The 18,771-nt window shown below is 47.9% G+C and overlaps 1 protein-coding gene across 1 annotated transcript in view; it reads right to left on the reverse strand.

Annotated features, from left to right (window-relative positions):
- Window positions 1–17,203, reverse strand: part of CAB39L (calcium binding protein 39 like) — a 40,721-nt gene extending 23,518 nt beyond the window's left edge. Inside the window, exons 1-3 of the mRNA XM_054163121.1 lie at window positions 17,059–17,203; window positions 6,121–6,285; window positions 2,427–2,545 (exon numbers count right to left, since the gene is read on the reverse strand). Of these exons, the coding sequence (XP_054019096.1) occupies window positions 2,427–2,545; window positions 6,121–6,285; window positions 17,059–17,160 (386 nt within the window). The 5' untranslated portion in view covers window positions 17,161–17,203. The remainder of the gene's footprint in view (window positions 1–2,426; window positions 2,546–6,120; window positions 6,286–17,058) is intronic.
- Window positions 17,204–18,771: the final 1,568 nt, after the last annotated feature.

An 18,771-nucleotide genomic window follows, 5' to 3' on the forward strand; every position in this document is an offset into this window, starting at 1 on the left:
GTAACACAGAACAAGTCAAGAGTTTGAAAACTGAAGCTGAATGACAACAGATCTCTACACTTGTAAAAGCACAATCGCCTGCCCAGCTACTCACTGCCCTGCCTGCAAGGAAGGCAGAGGGTCTACATCACTTCTTGTCACAGCAACCACAGTCTCACAGTATAACTAAGGTTGGAAGAGACCCCAAGGATCATCAAGTCCAACCTGTCCCAACAGACCTCACAACTAGACCATGGCACCAAGTGCCACGTCCAATCTCCCCTTGAACACCTCCAGGGATGGTGACTCCACCACCTCCCTGGGCAGCACATTCCAATGACGAACAACTCGCTCAGTAACGAACTTTTTCCACACCTCGAGTTTAAACCTCCCCTGGCACAGCTTGAGACTGTGTCCCCTTGTTCTAGTGCTGGTTGCCTGGGAGAAGAGACCAACCCCCTCCTGTCTACAGCCACCTTTTAGGTAGTTGTAGAGGGCAATGAGGTCACCTCTGATCCTTCACTTCTCCAGGCTAATCAATCTCAGCTCCCTCAGCCTCTCCTCACAGGGCTGTGCTCCAGACCTCTCCCCAGCCTTGTTGCCCTTCTCTGGACACGCTCAAGTGTCTCAGTGTCCTTCCTAAATTGAGGGGCCCAGAATTGGACACAGTACTCAAGGTAAGAGCTTTGCCACCACATTCAACCACAAGCCCCCAGTTCTGGAAATCCCTGGTACTCTGTGGTACTCTCAATCACTTTACAGAATAGAAGACAGAATACAGAATTAACCAGGTTGGAAAAGACCTTCGAGATCACTGAGTCCAACCTATCACCCAACACAATTAATCAAATAACCATGGCACCAAGTGCCTCATCCAGGCTCTTGCTAAACACCTCCAGGGATGGTGACTCCACCACCTCCCTGGGCAGCACATCCCAATGGCCAATCTCTCTTGCTGGGAAGAATTTCTTCCTAACATCCAGCCTAGACCTCCCCTGGCACAGCTGATGTCCTCTCTGCACATCAGTCTATTCCCCTTCCTTGGCCAATTTACCTTGGGAACCACCAGACTACAGCTAAGCACTGACTTCCTCAAAGGTTAAAAGACAAAAACCCCAAAGATTTACTGCTGAAGGTTGGGGAGTTCAGTACAGAATGAATTTAAAGTTGCAGTTCAGATGTGGCTGCAAGCCTCGGGGAAGCCTGTCCTACAGACACAACTATTCTTTTCATGCATTTTTTTGGTCTTCTCTCTGTTGTACCACATAATGGCCCAGTTTTGCTCCAGTTATTTACAGACACCATTTGAAGCCAGTCCTGCAGTGCAAAAAAAGTCCAAATTAAAACCCAGCAGTCGTCAACAATGCTGCACGAGAGTCCAGGGCAAGAACTGCATCACGTGGGGGAGCAGTCAAAAGCAATCAGCACACAACTGTTCCAACATGTTGGAATTACTCCAGCAATGTTTGGTGACATAAAAAAAAAATAACAGTCAAATAAAAGAATCCAGTAATGAAAAAATACAAGTAGAAAGAAAGCCACAGCAACCCCAGGGAGAGCTACGGGCTGGGGTTGGAGTGGCTGGAGAGCTGCCAAACAGAGAGGGACCTGGGGGTGCTGGTTGACAGCTGCCTAAACATGAGCCAGCAGTGTGCCCAGGTGGCCAAGAAGGCCAATGGCATCCTGGCCTGCATCAGGAATAGTGTGGCCAGCAGGAGCAGGGAGGTCATTGTGACCCTGGACTCAGCACTGATTAGGCCACACCTTGAGTCCTGTGTCCAGTTCTGGGCCCCTCAGTTTAAGAAGGACATTGAGACACTTGAAGGTGTCCAGAGAAGGGCAACAAGGCTGGGGAGAGGTCTGGAGCACAGCCCTGTGAGGAGAGGCTGAGGGAGCTGGGGTTGCTTAGCCTGGAGAAGAGGAGGCTCAGGGGTGACCTCATTGCTCTCTACAAGTCCCTGAAGGGAGGTTGTAGCCAGGAGGGAATTGGTCTCTTCTCCCAGGCAACCAGCACCAGAAGAAGAGGACACAGTCTCAAGCTGCGCCAGGGGAGGTTTAGGCTGGAGGTGAGGAGAAAGTTCTTCCCAGATAGTGAGCCGTTTGCCATTGGGATGTGCTGCCCAGGGAGGTGGTGGAGTCACCATCCCTGGAGGTGTTCAAGAGGGGATTGGATGTGGCACTTGGTGCCATGGTCTAGTCATGAGGTCTGTGGTGACAGGTTGGACTTGATGATCTTTGAGGTCTCTTCCAACCTTGGTGATACTGTGAGACTGTGAAAGCCAATATCAAACCAGTCACATAAGAATCTGGAACAAAATCTGTTATTGAAGAGCAAGAAAACCCCACCAAAACCCAAGAGCCAAACTAAAAGTGAGAACACAGATCAACTGCAGCGTCAGCACTTTCCAGGCCATGCTCTCCAATGAAAACCAGATTACAGCACCTACCCTTTTAGAAGCATGAACAGGATATGAGGATGGGCACTAATGTATTCCACAGTAGGGCTGCGTGTGCCAATCTGTCTCCTCAGGATGTTGTTAAAGATCTGGGAAACGTCCTTTTTTCCCTGTTAAAGGAGAAAAATAGAGCTTCAACTGGACAAGCATGAACAGATGACCTTTACTGATCTCTGCTTAAAGCAGAAAACAAATTGAAACCAAGGCAGTCTGCTTGTATGAGCTCTCCACAGTCACACAACCTCATACTTGGTTTCTTCAGTGTCACAAGAAGGATTCCTCCATCTGGTGGCTCTGAAGTCTACTGATCCTCCTCACTCCCATTTACAGCTTTTGGGGGATTTATTTACATGAAGATGTACATCTCCCCTGTTCTGTCAAGCAAATCAGTCCCTTGCCATCTGAAACAGCAACATGAAAGCCATTACCTGAAGCTGAGCATGGCTTTGCAGCATGTACTATTGCCCCTGCAGCATCCCAGTTGGAGCTGTCAAGCTAGAACCATGCACACTGCCCCACAACCCGGACTGACAAAGTGAAAGCTTTTAATCACACAAATGCAACCAATGCCAAGTGTGACTACATGCTGGAAAATCAGGGTTCACTTTAAAGTTGCCCATTGTTTCACCAGAAAGAATGCAATCATTACTACAGATAATGGCAGGAGATTGAACACACCTAAGTGCCAGGCTCTACACATTGGCCACAGCAACCCCATGCAGTGCTACAGGCTGGGGTCAGAGTGGCTGAAGAGCAGCCAGGCAGAAAGGGACCTGGGGGTGCTGCTTGATAGTAGGTTGAGCATGAGCCAGCAGTGTGCCCAGGTGACCAACAAGGCCAATGGCATCCTGGCCTGCATCAAGAACACTGTGGCCAGCAGGAGCAGGGAGGTCATTGTGCCCCTGGACTCAGCACTGCTTAGGCCACACCTTGAGTCCTGTGTCCAGTTCTGGGCCCCTCAGTTTAGGAAAGATGTTGAGATGCTGGAAGGTGTCCAGAGAAGGGCAACAAAGCTGGGGAGGGGTCTGGAGCACAGCCCTGTGAGGAGAGGCTGAGGGAGCTGGGGTTGCTTAGCCTGCAGAAGAGGAGGCTCAGGAGAGACCTCCTTGCTGTCTACAACTCCCTGAAGGGAGGTTGTAGCCAGGTGGGGGTTGGTCTCTTCCCCCAGGCAACCAGCACCAGAACAAGAGGACACAGTCTCAAGCTGTGCCAGGGGAGGTTTAGGCTGGATGTTAGGAAGAAAGTGTTCCCAGAAAGAGAGATTGGCCATTGGAATGTGCTGCCCAGGGAGGTGGTGGAGTCACCATCCCTGGAGGTGTTTAAGAAGAGCCTGGATGAGGCACTTGGTGCCATGGTTTAGTTGATCAGATGGTATTGGTGATAGGTTGGACTTGATGATCTCTGAGGTCTTTTTCAACCTGGTTAATTCTGTTCTATCCTATCCTATCCTATCCTATCCTATCCTATCCTATCCTATCCTATCCTATCCTATCCTATCCCATCCTGTTTCACCATGAAGAATGAAATAATTACTCCTGAGAAAACAGCTGTGCCACACTCCCACTTTAGTCACAACCAAGATCCATCACTTTCTGCTGCTCTTCTCCTGCATGCATCTATCTGCACAATCTTGCTTTGTCTCTGAATGCTTCCCTGTGCAAACAGCTTTTAAGATCTTTCCAGATTATGTCTTACTCAACCACAGAGTTTGCCAGTGCATCTTGCATTAGAAGACCTCTTCCTCCCCCACCACTTTCTCCCCTGGCCACAGGAGACAAATTGACATGTGAAATACATGGAGGAAGGAGACAGCTCACTATTGACCAGTAACCAAGACACTGAGTCAACAACAGGTCACTATGCACAGGGCAAGCTAAGGCAAAAGGTTACTTACAATCTGTACATGCCCTTTGATCTGTCTTGAGAGGACAAACATTCCTTGGTGGGGAACTTATTGAACATCTGAAGCCAAGGAGCAGATAGTTTCACCCAGAAGGCAATTCCCTGGTTTCACCTCTACAAATGAGTCACTGCTGAGAAACACAAAATATTCTGCTTCCCAACCCAGCTGGCTTGGAGACTCAGGGAATTAAACAGAGGAATCAAAGCAGAGCAGGCCAGTCCATCTGCCTTTGTCTGCAACACTTTTGACCCTTGGACATGTGCTTAATTAGCCTAATTCTGCACAAAGTCATCCCATTCTACCCTGTCTTCACAACACCCATAACACATGCCTGCAATCCTGTGATCCCCAGTGGCTTCAGCAGCTATTCCAAGATGAAAACAACCCAGAGAGAGGAAAGCTGTTGACAGGGGGAGATGAAAACAGCCAAAACCTGAGATGATCTCTGCTATGCAAAACTTAGTATTAGTTCCTTAAAATTCGGTACACTGCACCACTATCTCTATCTCCTACTCTACTGTCACACAGGGAGATATACCTAGAGAGAGAGATGTCTGTTTAGCTCTAGTTACATCCAGTTTTCTGGAGATGAGTGACAGCAAGAGCCAGAGAAGTTGGTCTCTCTGGATTCTCCTAGAGGGAATGGAGGCACATAGGAGGGAACCAGTGCAGAATTCCCTCACCACAAGACAGCTCTAAAAATTGTAGGGATACTAGAATGTTTCTTACTTGGATCTGCAATTTGGTTGTACTGTCATGAAAGGCACATGGCCACTGGAGCACAAGATAAGGCAGGGTGGATAGAAAGCAGCTAGAGAAGGACAAAAGCACTGCAAAGGATGCCATTACATCAATAATAAAGGATGGGATAGGATGGGATAGGATAGGATAGGATAGGATGGGATAGGATAGGATAGGATAGGATAGGATAGGATGGGATAGGATGGGATAGGATAGGATAGGATAGGATGGGATAGGATGGGATAGGATAGGATGGGATAGGATGGGATAGGATGGGATAGGATAGGATAGAATTAACCAGGTTGGAAAAGACCTTCAAGATTGAGTCCAACCTATCACCCAACACCATCTGATCAACTAAACCATGGCACCAAGCACCTCATCTAGTCCCCTCTTAAACACCTCCAGGGATGGTGACTCCACCACCTCCCTGGGCAGCACATTCCAATGGCCAATCTCTCTTTCTGGGAACACTTTCTTCCAAACATCCAGCCTAAACCTCCTCTTGTTCTGGTGCTGGTTGCCTGGGAGAAGAGACCAACCCCCACCTGGCTACAACCTCCCTTCAGGGAGTTGTAGACAGCAAGAAGGTCTCCCCTGAGCCTCCTCTTCTGCAGGCTAAGCAACCCCAGCTCCCTCAGCCTCTCCTCACAGGGCTGTGCTCCAAACCCCTCCCCAGCTTTGTTGCCCTTTGTTGCCCTACAGAGAAGCTGTATCATAACAATTCTTCACATTTCATTTCCATTCCCATTTTTCTCTTCTCCTCTTATCTTGGCTGTTCTGTTTGCCTGGGAGAAGATAACACTTCTGGCTGACCTTGAGATGAGACTAACACTGCTTTGTCTCAACTCCTCTCTCTCTCAGTACCGGGAGATCTGGGAGGTTTAGGGGGCAGTGGGGCAGTGGAGCAGTTTCCCTGGTCATTTGGACCAGGGTGGGTTTCATGTTGTTTGCTAATCATTTAGGCTTCAGAAAAATACATCCCTACTCACTGACAACACTGAGACCCAGGAGATGAATGGTTCATGGAAGCTCACCTACCTCAAAGTCTATCAGCTGCAGGTTGGCAATGAGTGTCACTAGAAGGCCACTGTTGTATAGCTCTTGTGCCAGCTGAGCCACAGTTTCTGTAGGTGGCTCTTTGTCTGTGGTCCCACACAGAATTTCCTTCATTGCTTGCAGAGATTTTGACACTTCCTCTGATGCCTGTACACCAGCAAATAAGGGGGGGGGGTGTACACAAATGAGGATAAAAAAGGGAAAAAAAGAAAGAAAGAAAAAAGAAGTGGTTCATTATTAAAGACAAGCAGTTCAAAAGACAAGCTTCCAGCTACCTGTGATGATTATTTATCCACTGCAAAATGGTTTTAATAACTGTATGTAACCACTGGGGCTGGAGCATCCACACTGGATCCTGCAGGTTCCATAGAAACACATGGATATACCCCATGGAAAAATGGCCTTACAGACCACAGCCACACAACTGGAGGTGTTCAGGAGGAGACTTGATGGGGTGCTTGGTGCCGTGGGTTAGTTGTTTGGGTGGTGTTGGATTGGTTGATGGGTTGGACGCGATGATCTTGAAGGTCTCTTCCAACCTGGTTTATTCTATTTCTATTCTATTCTATTTCTAATTGGGTCAGGAGTGCAACCACCAACAGGCATCAACAAGACCCTCTTTGGGTTTGGAGGCAGGCACTGCCCCACAGGGGCAGCAGCACTTTCACCATTGCTCCACTCGTCCTCCCCAGTGGGGTCAACCAACAGACATGGGGACAGAGGCTGGAGGTACTGAACCAGCCAGGTCCTCCCATTGGCAGGGTGGCTGCTGTGCTGCTTCCCCATCAACTGCTTGCTGGGCAGCCCTGGCTCCTCTACTGGTAGCACAAACAAATCCTTGTACCACCTATAGAAGACCAATGGCATCCTGGCCTGCATCAGGAATAGTGTGGCCAGCAGGAGCAGGGAGGTCATTCTGCCCTGGACTCAGCACTGGTTAGGCCACACCTTGAGTCCTGTGTCCAGCTCTGGGCCCCTCAGTTTAAGAAGGACATTGAGAGACTTGAAGGTGTCCAGAGAAGGGCAACAAGGCTGGGGAGGGGTCTGGAGCACAGCCCTGTGAGGAGAGGCTGAGGGAGCTGGGGTTGCTTAGCCTGGAGAAGAGGAGGCTCAGGGGAGACCTTCTTGCTCTCTACAACTCCCTGAAGGGAGGTTGTAGCCAGGAGGGGGTTGGTCTCTTCTCCCAGGCAACCAGCACCAGAACAAGAGGACACAGTCTCAAGCTGCACCAGGAGAGGTTTAGGCTGGAGGTGAGGAGAAAGTTCTTCCCAGCAAGAGAGATTGGCCATTGGAATGTGCTGCCCAGGGAGGTGGTGGAGTCACCATCACTGGAGGTGTTCAGAAAGGGATTGGATGTGGCACTTGGAGCCATGGTTTAGTTAGTCAGGAGGTGTTGGGTGCTAGGTTGGACTCGATGATCTCTGAGGTCTTTTCCAACTTTATTGATTCTATGATTCTAAGTAGCTTGACCAGAAAGCTTGCAGGGAAAATTAAAGAGAAACCTGTATAAATAGGTAAAAGCTTGATGTTGGTGGCAGTCAGCAGGTTTAAACCAGATTGAGGGGTAATGTCCCCCTTGGCAAGCAAAACAACTGATGGCTACAGCATGGCAGTTCTGCCTCGTGCTCTCCTCCCAGGTTTACTCCACTTTGTATAGGCAAAGACTCCATGGAACAAAGATGTCCTTTCCTCACATGTGTGAGAACACACCTGGATGCATTCCCGTGTGCTCTGCTATAGGTACTCCTGCTCTGGCAGGGGGGTTGGATTAGATGATCTTTCAAGGTGCCTTCCAAGCCCTGACATACTGTGACTCTGTGTGTGCATTTTAACTGCATAGCAATGCACACACACCTGTGAAGCTGTGGAGGCAACATCTCTTTCTGGCTGAGGGTACCTTAACACACACGACCCACAGCAGGGCTGCTTGGATCTTTTGGCAGGGAGTGGGAAGGAATTAAAGAACAAGTTTGAAAGCAAAGCTGAGCATGACAGGAAAGTGCTAGACAAGACAGCTGAATATAGTAAAGGCAGGAGAGCATTTCACATCTATACTGAAAACCATTTGTTTGAAAGGAGCATTTTGATAGCTTTGCAAGGGAAAAAAAAAGACATCTAGACCCAAGCAGAAAATCTAAGAGTCATTTGTAAAAGCTAAGAGGACACTAATGGATGTCCAAAGCCAGATCTATAATTAGAATAGAATAGAATAGGATAGAATAGGATAGAATAGGATAGAATAGGATAGAATAGGATAGAATAGGATAGAATAGGATAGGATAGGACCAGGTTGGAAAAGACCTTTCAGATCATCAAGTCCAACCTATCACCCAACACCATCTAATCAACTAAACCATGGCACCAAGTGCTTCATCTTGTCCCCTCTTAAACACTTCCAGTGATGGTGACTCCACCACCTCCCTGGGCAGCACATTCCAATGGCCAATCTCTCTTTCTGGGAACACTTTCTTCCTAACACCCAGCCTAAACCTCCCCTGGTGCAGCTTGAGACTGTGTCCTCTTGTTCTGGTGCTGGCTGCCTGGCAGAAGAGACCAACCCCCACCTGGCTGCAACCTCCCTTCAGGTAGTTGTAGAGAGCAAGAAGGTCTCCCCTGAGCCACAAGTTTGAGCCAGATGATCCTCAAAGGTCCCTTTTAAACTAGATTCCTCTGTGATTCTAGGAAAACAAACTGCTGCTATTCTCTACTTTCTATTACCTGCAGTTAATCTACATATTCTGGCTTAGTATCATAGTATCAGTCAGGGTTGGAAGGGACCACAAGGATCAGCCAGTTCCAACCCCCCTGCCATGGGCAGGGACACCCCACACTAGATCAGCCTGGCCAGAGCCTCAGCCAGCCTGGGCTTAAACACCTCCAGGGATGGGGCCCCAACCACCTCCCTGGACAACCCATTCCAGGGCTTCACCACTCTCATGGGGAAGAACTTCCTCCTCACCTCCAGCCTGAATCTCCCCACCTCCAGCTTCATTCCATTCCCCCTAGTCCTATCACTCCCTGAGATCCTGAGCAGTCCCTCCCCAGCCTTCTTGTAGCCCCCTTCAGCTACTGGAAGGCCACAATGAGGTCACCTGGGAGCCTTCTCTTCTCCAGACTGAACAGCCCCAACTCCTTCAGTCTGTCCTCACAGGAGAGGTGCTGCAGCCCTCTGCTCATCCTCCTGGCCCTTCTCTGGACCCCTTCCAGCACCTCCAGATCCCTCCTGGAATAGGTGGCAATAAAAAGCCACTGTCATGTTACATCTGCCCAGAAGATTCAAGCACTGCTCTTGCACAGCATAAAGAAGTGTTCTCCCCCAGCCTGCTTGTACCTCCTGTCAGTTTCCTGCTAGTTGAGAGAGGTCAGCATATAGCAGTATGTAAATATATAGGACTATGTGATAACTTCAGCCACAGCAGAGGTCTTGCTGTTCCCTAGCATCGCTCAGCAAAAGAGCCTATTTTTACCCCAGAAGTCACTGGTATGCCACTAGAGATATCCCACAGCGTACAGATGGGTTAACAGCAGGGGTGCTATCTTGGAAACTGAAGCTCTAAATCTTTAGGAAAGCTGTGCAAATATTTTCCTAGCAAAGGAAAACCCCCTGCATCTCTGGCTTTTCACCTATTCTGCCGCCAGGGTGTAAATCTCCCTGGCATTCTGGGGTTAAAAAGAAATAATTAATAGCTTCCCTTTCAACTGCAAGCTGCCATTTCTGATGTAAGAAGGATATGGAGACACTTGAGTGTGTCCAGAGAAGGGCAACAAAGCTGGGGAGGGGTCTGGAGCACAGCCCTGTGAGGAGAAGCTGAGGGAGCTGGGGTTGCTTAGCCTGGAGAAGAGGAGGCTCAGGGGAGACCTTCTTGCTCTCTACAACTACCTGAAAGGAGGTTGGAGCCAGGTGGGGGTTGGTCTCTTCTCCCAGGCAACCAGCACCAGAACAAGAGGACTCAGTCTCAAGCTGCACCAGGGGAGGTTTAGGCTGGATGTTAGGAAGAAGTTCTTCCCAGCAAGAGAGATTGGCCATTGGAATGTGCTGCCCAGGGAGGTGGTGGAGTCACCATCCCTGGAGGTGTTTAGGAAGAGTCTGGATGAGGCACTTGGTGCCATGGTTTAGTTGATCAGATGGTGTTGGGTGATAGGTTGAACTTGATGATCTCAAAGGTCTATTCCAACCTGGTTAATTCTATTCTAGGCTCTGGCCAGCCTGATCTAGTGTGGGGTGTCCCTGCCCATGGCAGGGGGGTTGGAACTAGATGATCCTTGTGGTCCCTTCCAACCCTGACTGATACTGTGATACTATGATACTATTTTATTCTAAGCTTCTTATGCTACCATTTTCTGCCAGGCAACCAGCACCAGAACAAGAGGACACAGTCTCAAGCTGTGCCAGGGGAGGTTTAGGCTGGATGTTAGGAGGAAGTTCTTCCCAGCAAGAGAGATTGGCCATTGGGATGTGCTGCCCAGGGAGGTGGTGGAGTCACTGTCCCTGGAGGTGTTCAAGAGGGGATTGGATGTGGCACTTGAAGCCATGGTTTAGTTAGTCCTGAGGTGCTGGGTGATAGGATGGACTTGGTGATCTCTGAGGTCACAGTATCACAGTATAACCAAGGTTGGAAGAGACCCCAAGGATCATCAAGTCCAACCTGTCCCAACAGACCTCACAACTAGACCATGGCACCAAGTGCCACGTCCAATCTCCCCTTGAACACCTCCAGGGACGGTGACTCCACCACCTCCCTGGGCAGCACATCCCAATGACGAACGACTCGCTCAGTGAAGAACTTTTTCCTCACCTCGAGTCTAAACCTCCCCTGGCACAGCTTGAGACTGTGTCCCCTTGTTCTGGTGCTGGTTGCCTGGGAGAAGAGACCAACCCCTTCGTGTCTACAACCACCTTTCAGGTAGTTGTAGAGGGCAATGAGGTCACCCCTGATCCTTCTCTTCTCCAGGCTAAACCATCCTGGCTCCCTCAGCCTCTCCTCTTTTCCAACCTTATTGATCCTATGGTTATGTATGCAGAACCACTGCATCATTTTACTCCTTTCCAAGGAACATTACAAAAACCATCAGGGGAGAAGTACCCGGCCTTGAACAATCAGCAGCCTGAGCTCCTAGACTTGAACTGCAGCTTTTCAAAGCTTTTAGTGGGTTTTCCCTGTTTTACCTCTGTTTCACCAACAGGTTGGAGGCTTTACATATATATATGTATATAAGTTACAGGTCAGAAGGGCTTATTCTCATGAACATCCTATTAATCCATGGGCTTAATAAAGTATTCATGACCAGCCATAACAGTGAAGGACAAACAAACTGCATTAACTTTTTCTACCTTCCCAAAGCCAAATACACTAAGGAGAAATACAGGATGCCTTCAGCTGGTATCTGCATAGCAATCAGGAAATCCTCAATTCCTCATAAATTATAGCAAATAGAAACCTGCAGCTTCTGTGTGTGCAGCTAGCATATTTCCAGGGCAAAAAAAAAATCTCTCTCTAAACTGTTGCTTTCTTGCACAGTGACATTCACACATACAGATGCCTGTTAAACACCCTCATGTGTGATTCAGTGAATCATCAGTACTTCCTGTTATTTATTACAACCAAAAGCATAAAGCTCCTTGGTTTGGCCTTACCTTGTTTAAAAATATCTACACTGCATGAGTCAAACTAGTTTTTCTCCTGAAAGAACAGAATAGTGCCAATGCATCTCTCTCTCTAGAATAGAATAGAACAGATACAATTAACCAGGTTGGAAAAGACCTTCGAGATCATCGAGTCCAACCTGTCACCCAGCACCATCTCATCAACTCAACCATGGCACCAAGTGCCTCATCCAGGCTCTTCTTAAACACCTCCAGTGATGATGACTCCACCACCTCCCTGGGCAGCACATTCCAATGGCCAATCTCTCTCTCTCTATGAAGAAGTTCTTCCTAACATCCATCCTAAACCTCCCCTGGCACAGCTTGAGACTGTGTCCTCTTGTTCTGGTGCTGGTTGCCTGGGAGAAGAGACCAACCCCCACCTGGCTACAGCCTCCCTTCAGGGAGTTGGAGAGAGCAAGAAGGTCTCCCCTGAGCCTCCTCTTCTCCAGGCTAAACAACCCCAGCTCCCTCAGCCTCTCCTCACAGGGCTGTGCTCCAGACCCCCCCCCAGCTTTGTTGCCCTTCTCTGGACACCTTGAAGTGTTTCAATGTCCTTCTTAAACTGAGGACACAGGACTCAAGGTGTGGCCTAACCAGTGCTGAGTCCAGGGGCACAATGACTTCCCTGCTCCTGCTGGCCACACTGTTCCTGATGCAGGCCAGGATGCCATTGGCCTTCTTGGCCGCCTGGGCACACTGCTGCCTCATGTTCAGGACATATCAACCAGTACCCCCAGGTCCCTCTCTGCCTGGCTGCTCTCCAGCCACTCTGACCCCAGCCTGTAGCTCTTCATGGGGTTGCTGTGGCCAATGTGTAGAACCTGGCACTTGGATGTGTTAAATATCATTCCCATGGACTCTGCCCATCTGTCCAGCCTTTCAAGATCCCTCTGCAGAGCCTCTCTACCCTCCAGTAGATCAACTCCTGCCCCCAGCTTGCTGTCATCAGCAAATTTACTGATGATGGACTCAATCCCCTCATCCAGATCATCAGTATAGATATTGAACAGGCTGGGGCCCAGCACTGATCCCTGGGGCACACCACTGGTGCCTGGCTGCCAGCTGGCTGTGGCACCATTCACCACCACTCTCTGGGCTCAGCCTCCAGCCAGTTCCTAACCCAGCTCAGAGAGCTGCTGCCCAAACCAGGGACTGACAGCTTGGCCAGGAGTTTGCTGTGGGGGATGGTGTCAAAGGCCTTGCTGGAGTCCAGGGAGACTCCATCCCCAGCCTGCCCCACATCCACCAGGCAGTCACCTGGGCATAGAAGGAGATCAGGTTGGTCAGGCAGGACCTGCCCTTCCTAAATCCATGCTGGCTGGGCCTGATCCCTTGGCCATCCTGTAAGTGATTGCACTCAGGATGACCTGTTCCTCTATGTAAGCTCTGCAAAGAAGAACCATTAGCTCAGTCTGAATCCCGTCTCTTGCATAGTTTCATGATCATCCCAACTGACTTAGTGTTGGTACAATTTCATGCTAAACAGATGCATGGGAACAAGTTGTGAATGTTTTGGATCAGAGAGGCTTGAGCTCTCTCATTTAGGAAAACATTACAGTCTAGCACTCAAGGAAGCTGGCAAAGACAACTTGGCCAAGCAGGTGCAACAGGGAAACGCCTTTTAAAAGGATGTATGATTCAACAGAAGAGATACAGGTTTGCCCAGCCTGGACATAAATTCCTTTCATGCTGTTAATATCACACTTAAGACAGAACTAAAGGTTGAAAGGTCCTAAGCAAGCCCACAAACAAGGCAAAAAACCAACCAGAAGAGACAGGGTTTAAACTCTTGGCACCAGTACCTGATAGTATCTGGACTTTATTCCACCTCTAGAGCAATAACAGGCCTAAGCAAAACAGGGAAGCTGAAACATGAAACACCCCACAAAACCTCAGGCCATGCAAAGCTAGAAGAAAGTTCTAGAGGGGGTTAGACCTGGCACTTGGTGCCATGGTTTAGTCATGAGGTCTGTGGTGACAGGTTGGACTTTGATGATCTTTGAGGTCTCTTCCAACCTTGGTGATTCTGTGATTCTGTGACAGGGGTGCCAAGCCCTTCTTGGCTCACTCCCTAGGTTTCAGTGTGCAGCAGTGAAGTTGAAGGCAATTTTGCAGCTGAGTGGCAACTGCAGCCTTGCACCTATGGGCATTGGTGCTCACAGCAGTCACACAGCCATTCTTCCATGCAAATGCACATCACGTTCTCTGCATACACCTCACCTCACACACCAGTCCCCAGATACTTTATCAATGCAGGAGCAAGCAAAGTGAACAGGAGCTCACTGGCTGCATTGTTTCTACCTAAAAAAACCAGCAGGTTTTATTGCTACAAGTAATTGTTCCAGAAATCTTGAAGTCCTAGCTGTAGCCTTAATAAAATGCTGCTCTCCTGACCCTTCTGAACAGCACCCAGTTTTTTACAGTACATCAAGATGAAACAGAGGACAGCTTACAGTGACCTACCCAAACAAGCAGTCTCTTTAGATATATGTAAGTGAAAGGGGCAGAAGCTACACACTTAAGCATTACTATGTGTTCAATCTCATGCCCTTGGACTCTGCCCATCTGTCCAGCCTATCAAGGTCCCTCTGCAGAGCTCTCCTACCCTCTAACAGATCAACTCCTGCCCCCAGCTTGCTGTCATCTGCAAATGTACTGATGATGGACTCAATCCCCTCATCCAGATCATCAGTAAAGTTATTGAACAGGCTGGGGCCCAGCATTGATCCCTGGGGCACACCACTGGTGCCTGGCTGCCAGCTGGCTGTGGCACCATTCACCACCACTCTCTGGGCTCAGCCTCCAGCCAGTTCCTAACCCAGCTCAGAGAGCTGCTGTCCAAGCTAGGGGCTGACAGCTTGGCCAGCAGTTTGCTGTGGGGGATGGTGTCAAAGGCCTTGCTGAGGTCCAGGCAGACTCCATCCCCAGCCTGCCCCACATCCACCAGGCAGTCACCTGGGCATAGAAGGAGATCAGGTTGGTCAGGCAGGACCTGCCCTTCCTGAATCCATCTGCTTTGTTCCCTTGTCCCCTCTCTTTATTCTCCCCCAGTCACCCACATTCACCTCAGGAAGAGCCTCCATCCCATAGTGATAAAATACACCAGAAAACACTGGGAGACAGCCTCCCCCTGCAAAACAAGCACTGTCATTGAGCTCAAGCTGTTCCCCTCCTAATACGCAGGGGAAACGCTTCCCCTATCTTTCACTTGGTGAGGAAAACACACACCAGCTGCTCTGACTCTCATGAAAATGCTACACTGGATTTCTAAGAAATCTGAATTCCTCCTCCTTTGTCACTTGATACCCAAATAAACAAACCAGCTCAAAGCCCCAAATCCTCAAAACCACAGCCCAGAGGAGCCGTGCTGCCGTGCGAACCGAAAAGAAACCCCACTCTGAAGCTTCTGCTCTCAATGTCTTCTTTAATCAGGCTCCCAAGCATGAATTCAGCAGGGGAGGGCAGACTCTGTTGGTTTATTTAGTTGCTTACTTTAAGTTTTAATTCAGAGTCAAGTTCTCTCAGTGTTTTGCAGTTAGCTGAAGGTATTTCTGCATGAGACATCAAACACCAGAGGCCCCTTTGAAATCTGTGTGACTGATCTTACACGGTTAACAGGCTCTGAGCTCCTTGCTTTGAACCACAAAGTTTCCAGCAGGTTTCATTAAAGGCCCAAAGGGCTCCATGGTTAGTTTTTGGGTTGGGTTTCTAATACAAACTTCTGCACCAGATGGGGGAAACACAACCTGCATCTCAGTTGCACAAACACTGTGTTAATGTCACTTACCAGCTATCTGTCTCCACTAACACTCAGTTTTAACCTAACATTAGCTTGTTGTTAATTAAAATCATATACCTCTATTACACTAGTAATATAGAGAACCAGCATCTCAGTCACACACACACCAAGCAGATTTTATGTAAGCACAAATACCTAATTGGGAATATTTTTTTATACACTGGGGTTGATCTTCTCAACTAGCCACTGGAAGAGTGACAAAACTCACTTAGACTGTCAAAGAGTTAGAAGAATGCAACAGTACTAGCAAAAGCCAAGCACTGGAATTAGAACACAAGTAGCACAGGGCATTTAGGGACCACCAGCACACAGAAGATTGGAAAGCACTGATAGAGGAAGATCTCTTTTGAAGGGAAGGGAAGGGAAGGTTTGGGAAGGTTTGGGAAGGTTTGGGAAGGGAAGGTTTGGGAAGGGAAGGTTTGGGAAGGTTTGGGAAGGGAAGGTTTGGGAAGGGAAGGGACCTTCAAGATCATCACATCCAATAGGATCACATAATCACAGCATCAGCCAGGTTGAAAGAGCCTTCCAAGATCACCAAGTCCAACTGATCACCCAACCCTAACTAACCAACTAGACCATGGCACTGTGTGCCTCATCCAGTCTCTTCATAAACACCTCCAGGGATGGCAACTCCACCACCTCCCTGGGCAGCACATTCCAATGGCCAATCTCTCTTTCTGGGAAGAACTTCTTTCTAAGATCAAGCCTAAACTTCCCCCTGCACAGCTTGAGACTGTGTCCTCTTGTTCTGGTGCTGGTGGCCTGGGAGAAGAGATGTACAATGTTCATCAGAAATAAGTTTTGCTCTGTAGGCACCTACACATGGAATTGGCAGCCTCATCTGTCATCCTGCTAGAACAGCTAACAGTGTAACAGCTTTCAACAGCCTTCCAGGTTGTATTGTTAGATGCATTTTCCAACCCTGTTAATTCTATCCTATCCTATCCTATCCTATCCTATCCTATCCTATCCTATCCTATCCTATCCTATCCTATTCTATTCTATTCCATTCCATTCCATTCCATTCCATTCCATTCCATTCTCTTCTATTCCATTCCATTCTATTCCATTCCATTCCATTCTATTCTATTCTATTCTACTCTATTCCATTCCATTCCATTCCGTTCAGTTCTATTCCATTCCATTCCATTCCATTCCATTCCATTCCATTCCATTCCATTCCATTCCATTCCATTCCATTCCATTCTGACAATAATGCTATTACTATTTGAAGTAGTAGGTGATCACCCTTCATTTTGGCTGAGGCTCAGCATTTTTTGTTTGACCACAGATCTATTGCCCTTTAATCATGCAAATGCCCCCTGACTTCAGAGGGCCACTCAAACATGCAGCTACTTACACGTGTGAGCGGTTGCAGAACCACGGCAGCGAGCACACACAAGTTTGCTTCCCTTGGTCTTACCATTTCCCCAGCATGAAAACCTTACTGGTCTTCTGCAACATGAGCTCATACCTTGTCTGTCTTTTTTTCTTGTTTTTCCAATATGGCCATGTTTTCTTTCAGAACTTTCACAATCTCAGCAGGATTTTTGTGGGATTTACTAAACAAAGGCATGGTTTTTCTTCACCTGGGTTTCTTCCTTCAGGGTAGAAGAGGGCTACCTTAAATCAACCGAGAAACAAAAAAGCAGCCTTTGAGATTTGTATGAAAATGCAACAAAAACACACAAAGACATGCAGGGCAAGGAAGAAGTTGTGCCTCAGGCACTGTATTTTCTTCAGCTACTCAGCAGAGCAGTAAAATCTCTCCCATACAGTTAACTGCAAGGTCATCCAGGATTCACAAGCCACCATTAGCACATGGAACTAATCAGCACCTGCGCAGGAGCCGGAGGCTTCCTAAAGCCCCTGACCTGCAGGTCAGTGCTCCAGAAAATCTATGTCTATGTCCAAAGTTTTCTGGACACTGCATATCTAGCAGGCTCCACTAGACTTCTGATAAGGGTTTCTGCCAAACCTGACTGGCTTCACCATGATGCAGATAACTAACCGTAGGCGCCAGCATAGAAGAAGTGTCCTTTGTTTAAAGCACTGCGAGATAAGATTCCAGCATCTCCACCATAGCTCCTCCTTCTTTAGCTGCTTTTCTTTTTCAGCCTAAAGCTTCCTGAGGTGAAGCAGTTTAAGCTATCCCCTCTCTCTGACAGAACTCAAGAATCTGGGGGTCGGATCTCACTTGTGTTGCCTGGATTAAGTAAGGAACAGAGGATCAAGCCCAAATGCGGACACAAGTGTTCTCATGGCATTTAAATGAAGGGCTGAGCATTTGAATGATTATTGTGTTGTTTAATTTAAAACATTCTTCCTCCAAATGGTGGCAAATGCCACATCACAGCACTCATACATGAAAGAAACCAAGTAGCTCCATTTCTGATTCTACACAGCATTGAACTGTAAATACCTGTGGGCTCTGCTGAGGGTTCAAAGCAAAAACAAACTGAAGTCAATGGACAGGCTACAGATGGCTAATATGTTCTGGTCAGGGCAGCACCACTTTTTAGGGAGTGCCCAGCACCATTCTGGACTGCATTCCAGTTTGTACAATATCAAAGAAGAGGTGAAAAATAAACAAGAGAGCAAAAATGATCTCCAGCTTCCATCTCTCCCCACAGCAAAAGGCAACCATCGCTATCCCTACACACACATTTGCAAGACTGGTTGTGCAAACATGAATATGCACACGGACCAATTCAACCTCCCACTCTTCTTCAACTGCCACAATTGAAACAAAAGCTTTACACAAGACATTTTAAAGGAGAGAATGAAACAAACACAATACAATATAAAGAGGAAGACAGCAGGGTGTAACATTTCACCAGTGATCCCAAAGAACCCATTCCTCTTGTGCTTTGTTGGTACCACCGACACTAGAGAGTCCATCAGGAAGTGTGACCCCCTTTGTGCCATATATCCATGTGTTACTAAGCACCAACTATCCTATGGAATGAATATACATTCTATTACATACATACATACAATTAATATACATTCTTCTCTTAAATTAGAACAGGAATAGAATAGAACAGAACAGAACAGAATAGAACAGAACAGAATAGAATAGAATAGAATAGAATAGAATAGAACAGAACAGAACAGAATAGAATAGAATAGAGCAGAATAGAATAGAGCAGAACAGAATTAACCAGGTTGGAAAAGACCTTTGAGA

This window comes from Dryobates pubescens, chromosome 7 (genome assembly GCF_014839835.1).
Source record: "Dryobates pubescens isolate bDryPub1 chromosome 7, bDryPub1.pri, whole genome shotgun sequence".
In the NCBI taxonomy this organism is placed as follows: Eukaryota; Metazoa; Chordata; class Aves; order Piciformes; family Picidae; genus Dryobates; species Dryobates pubescens.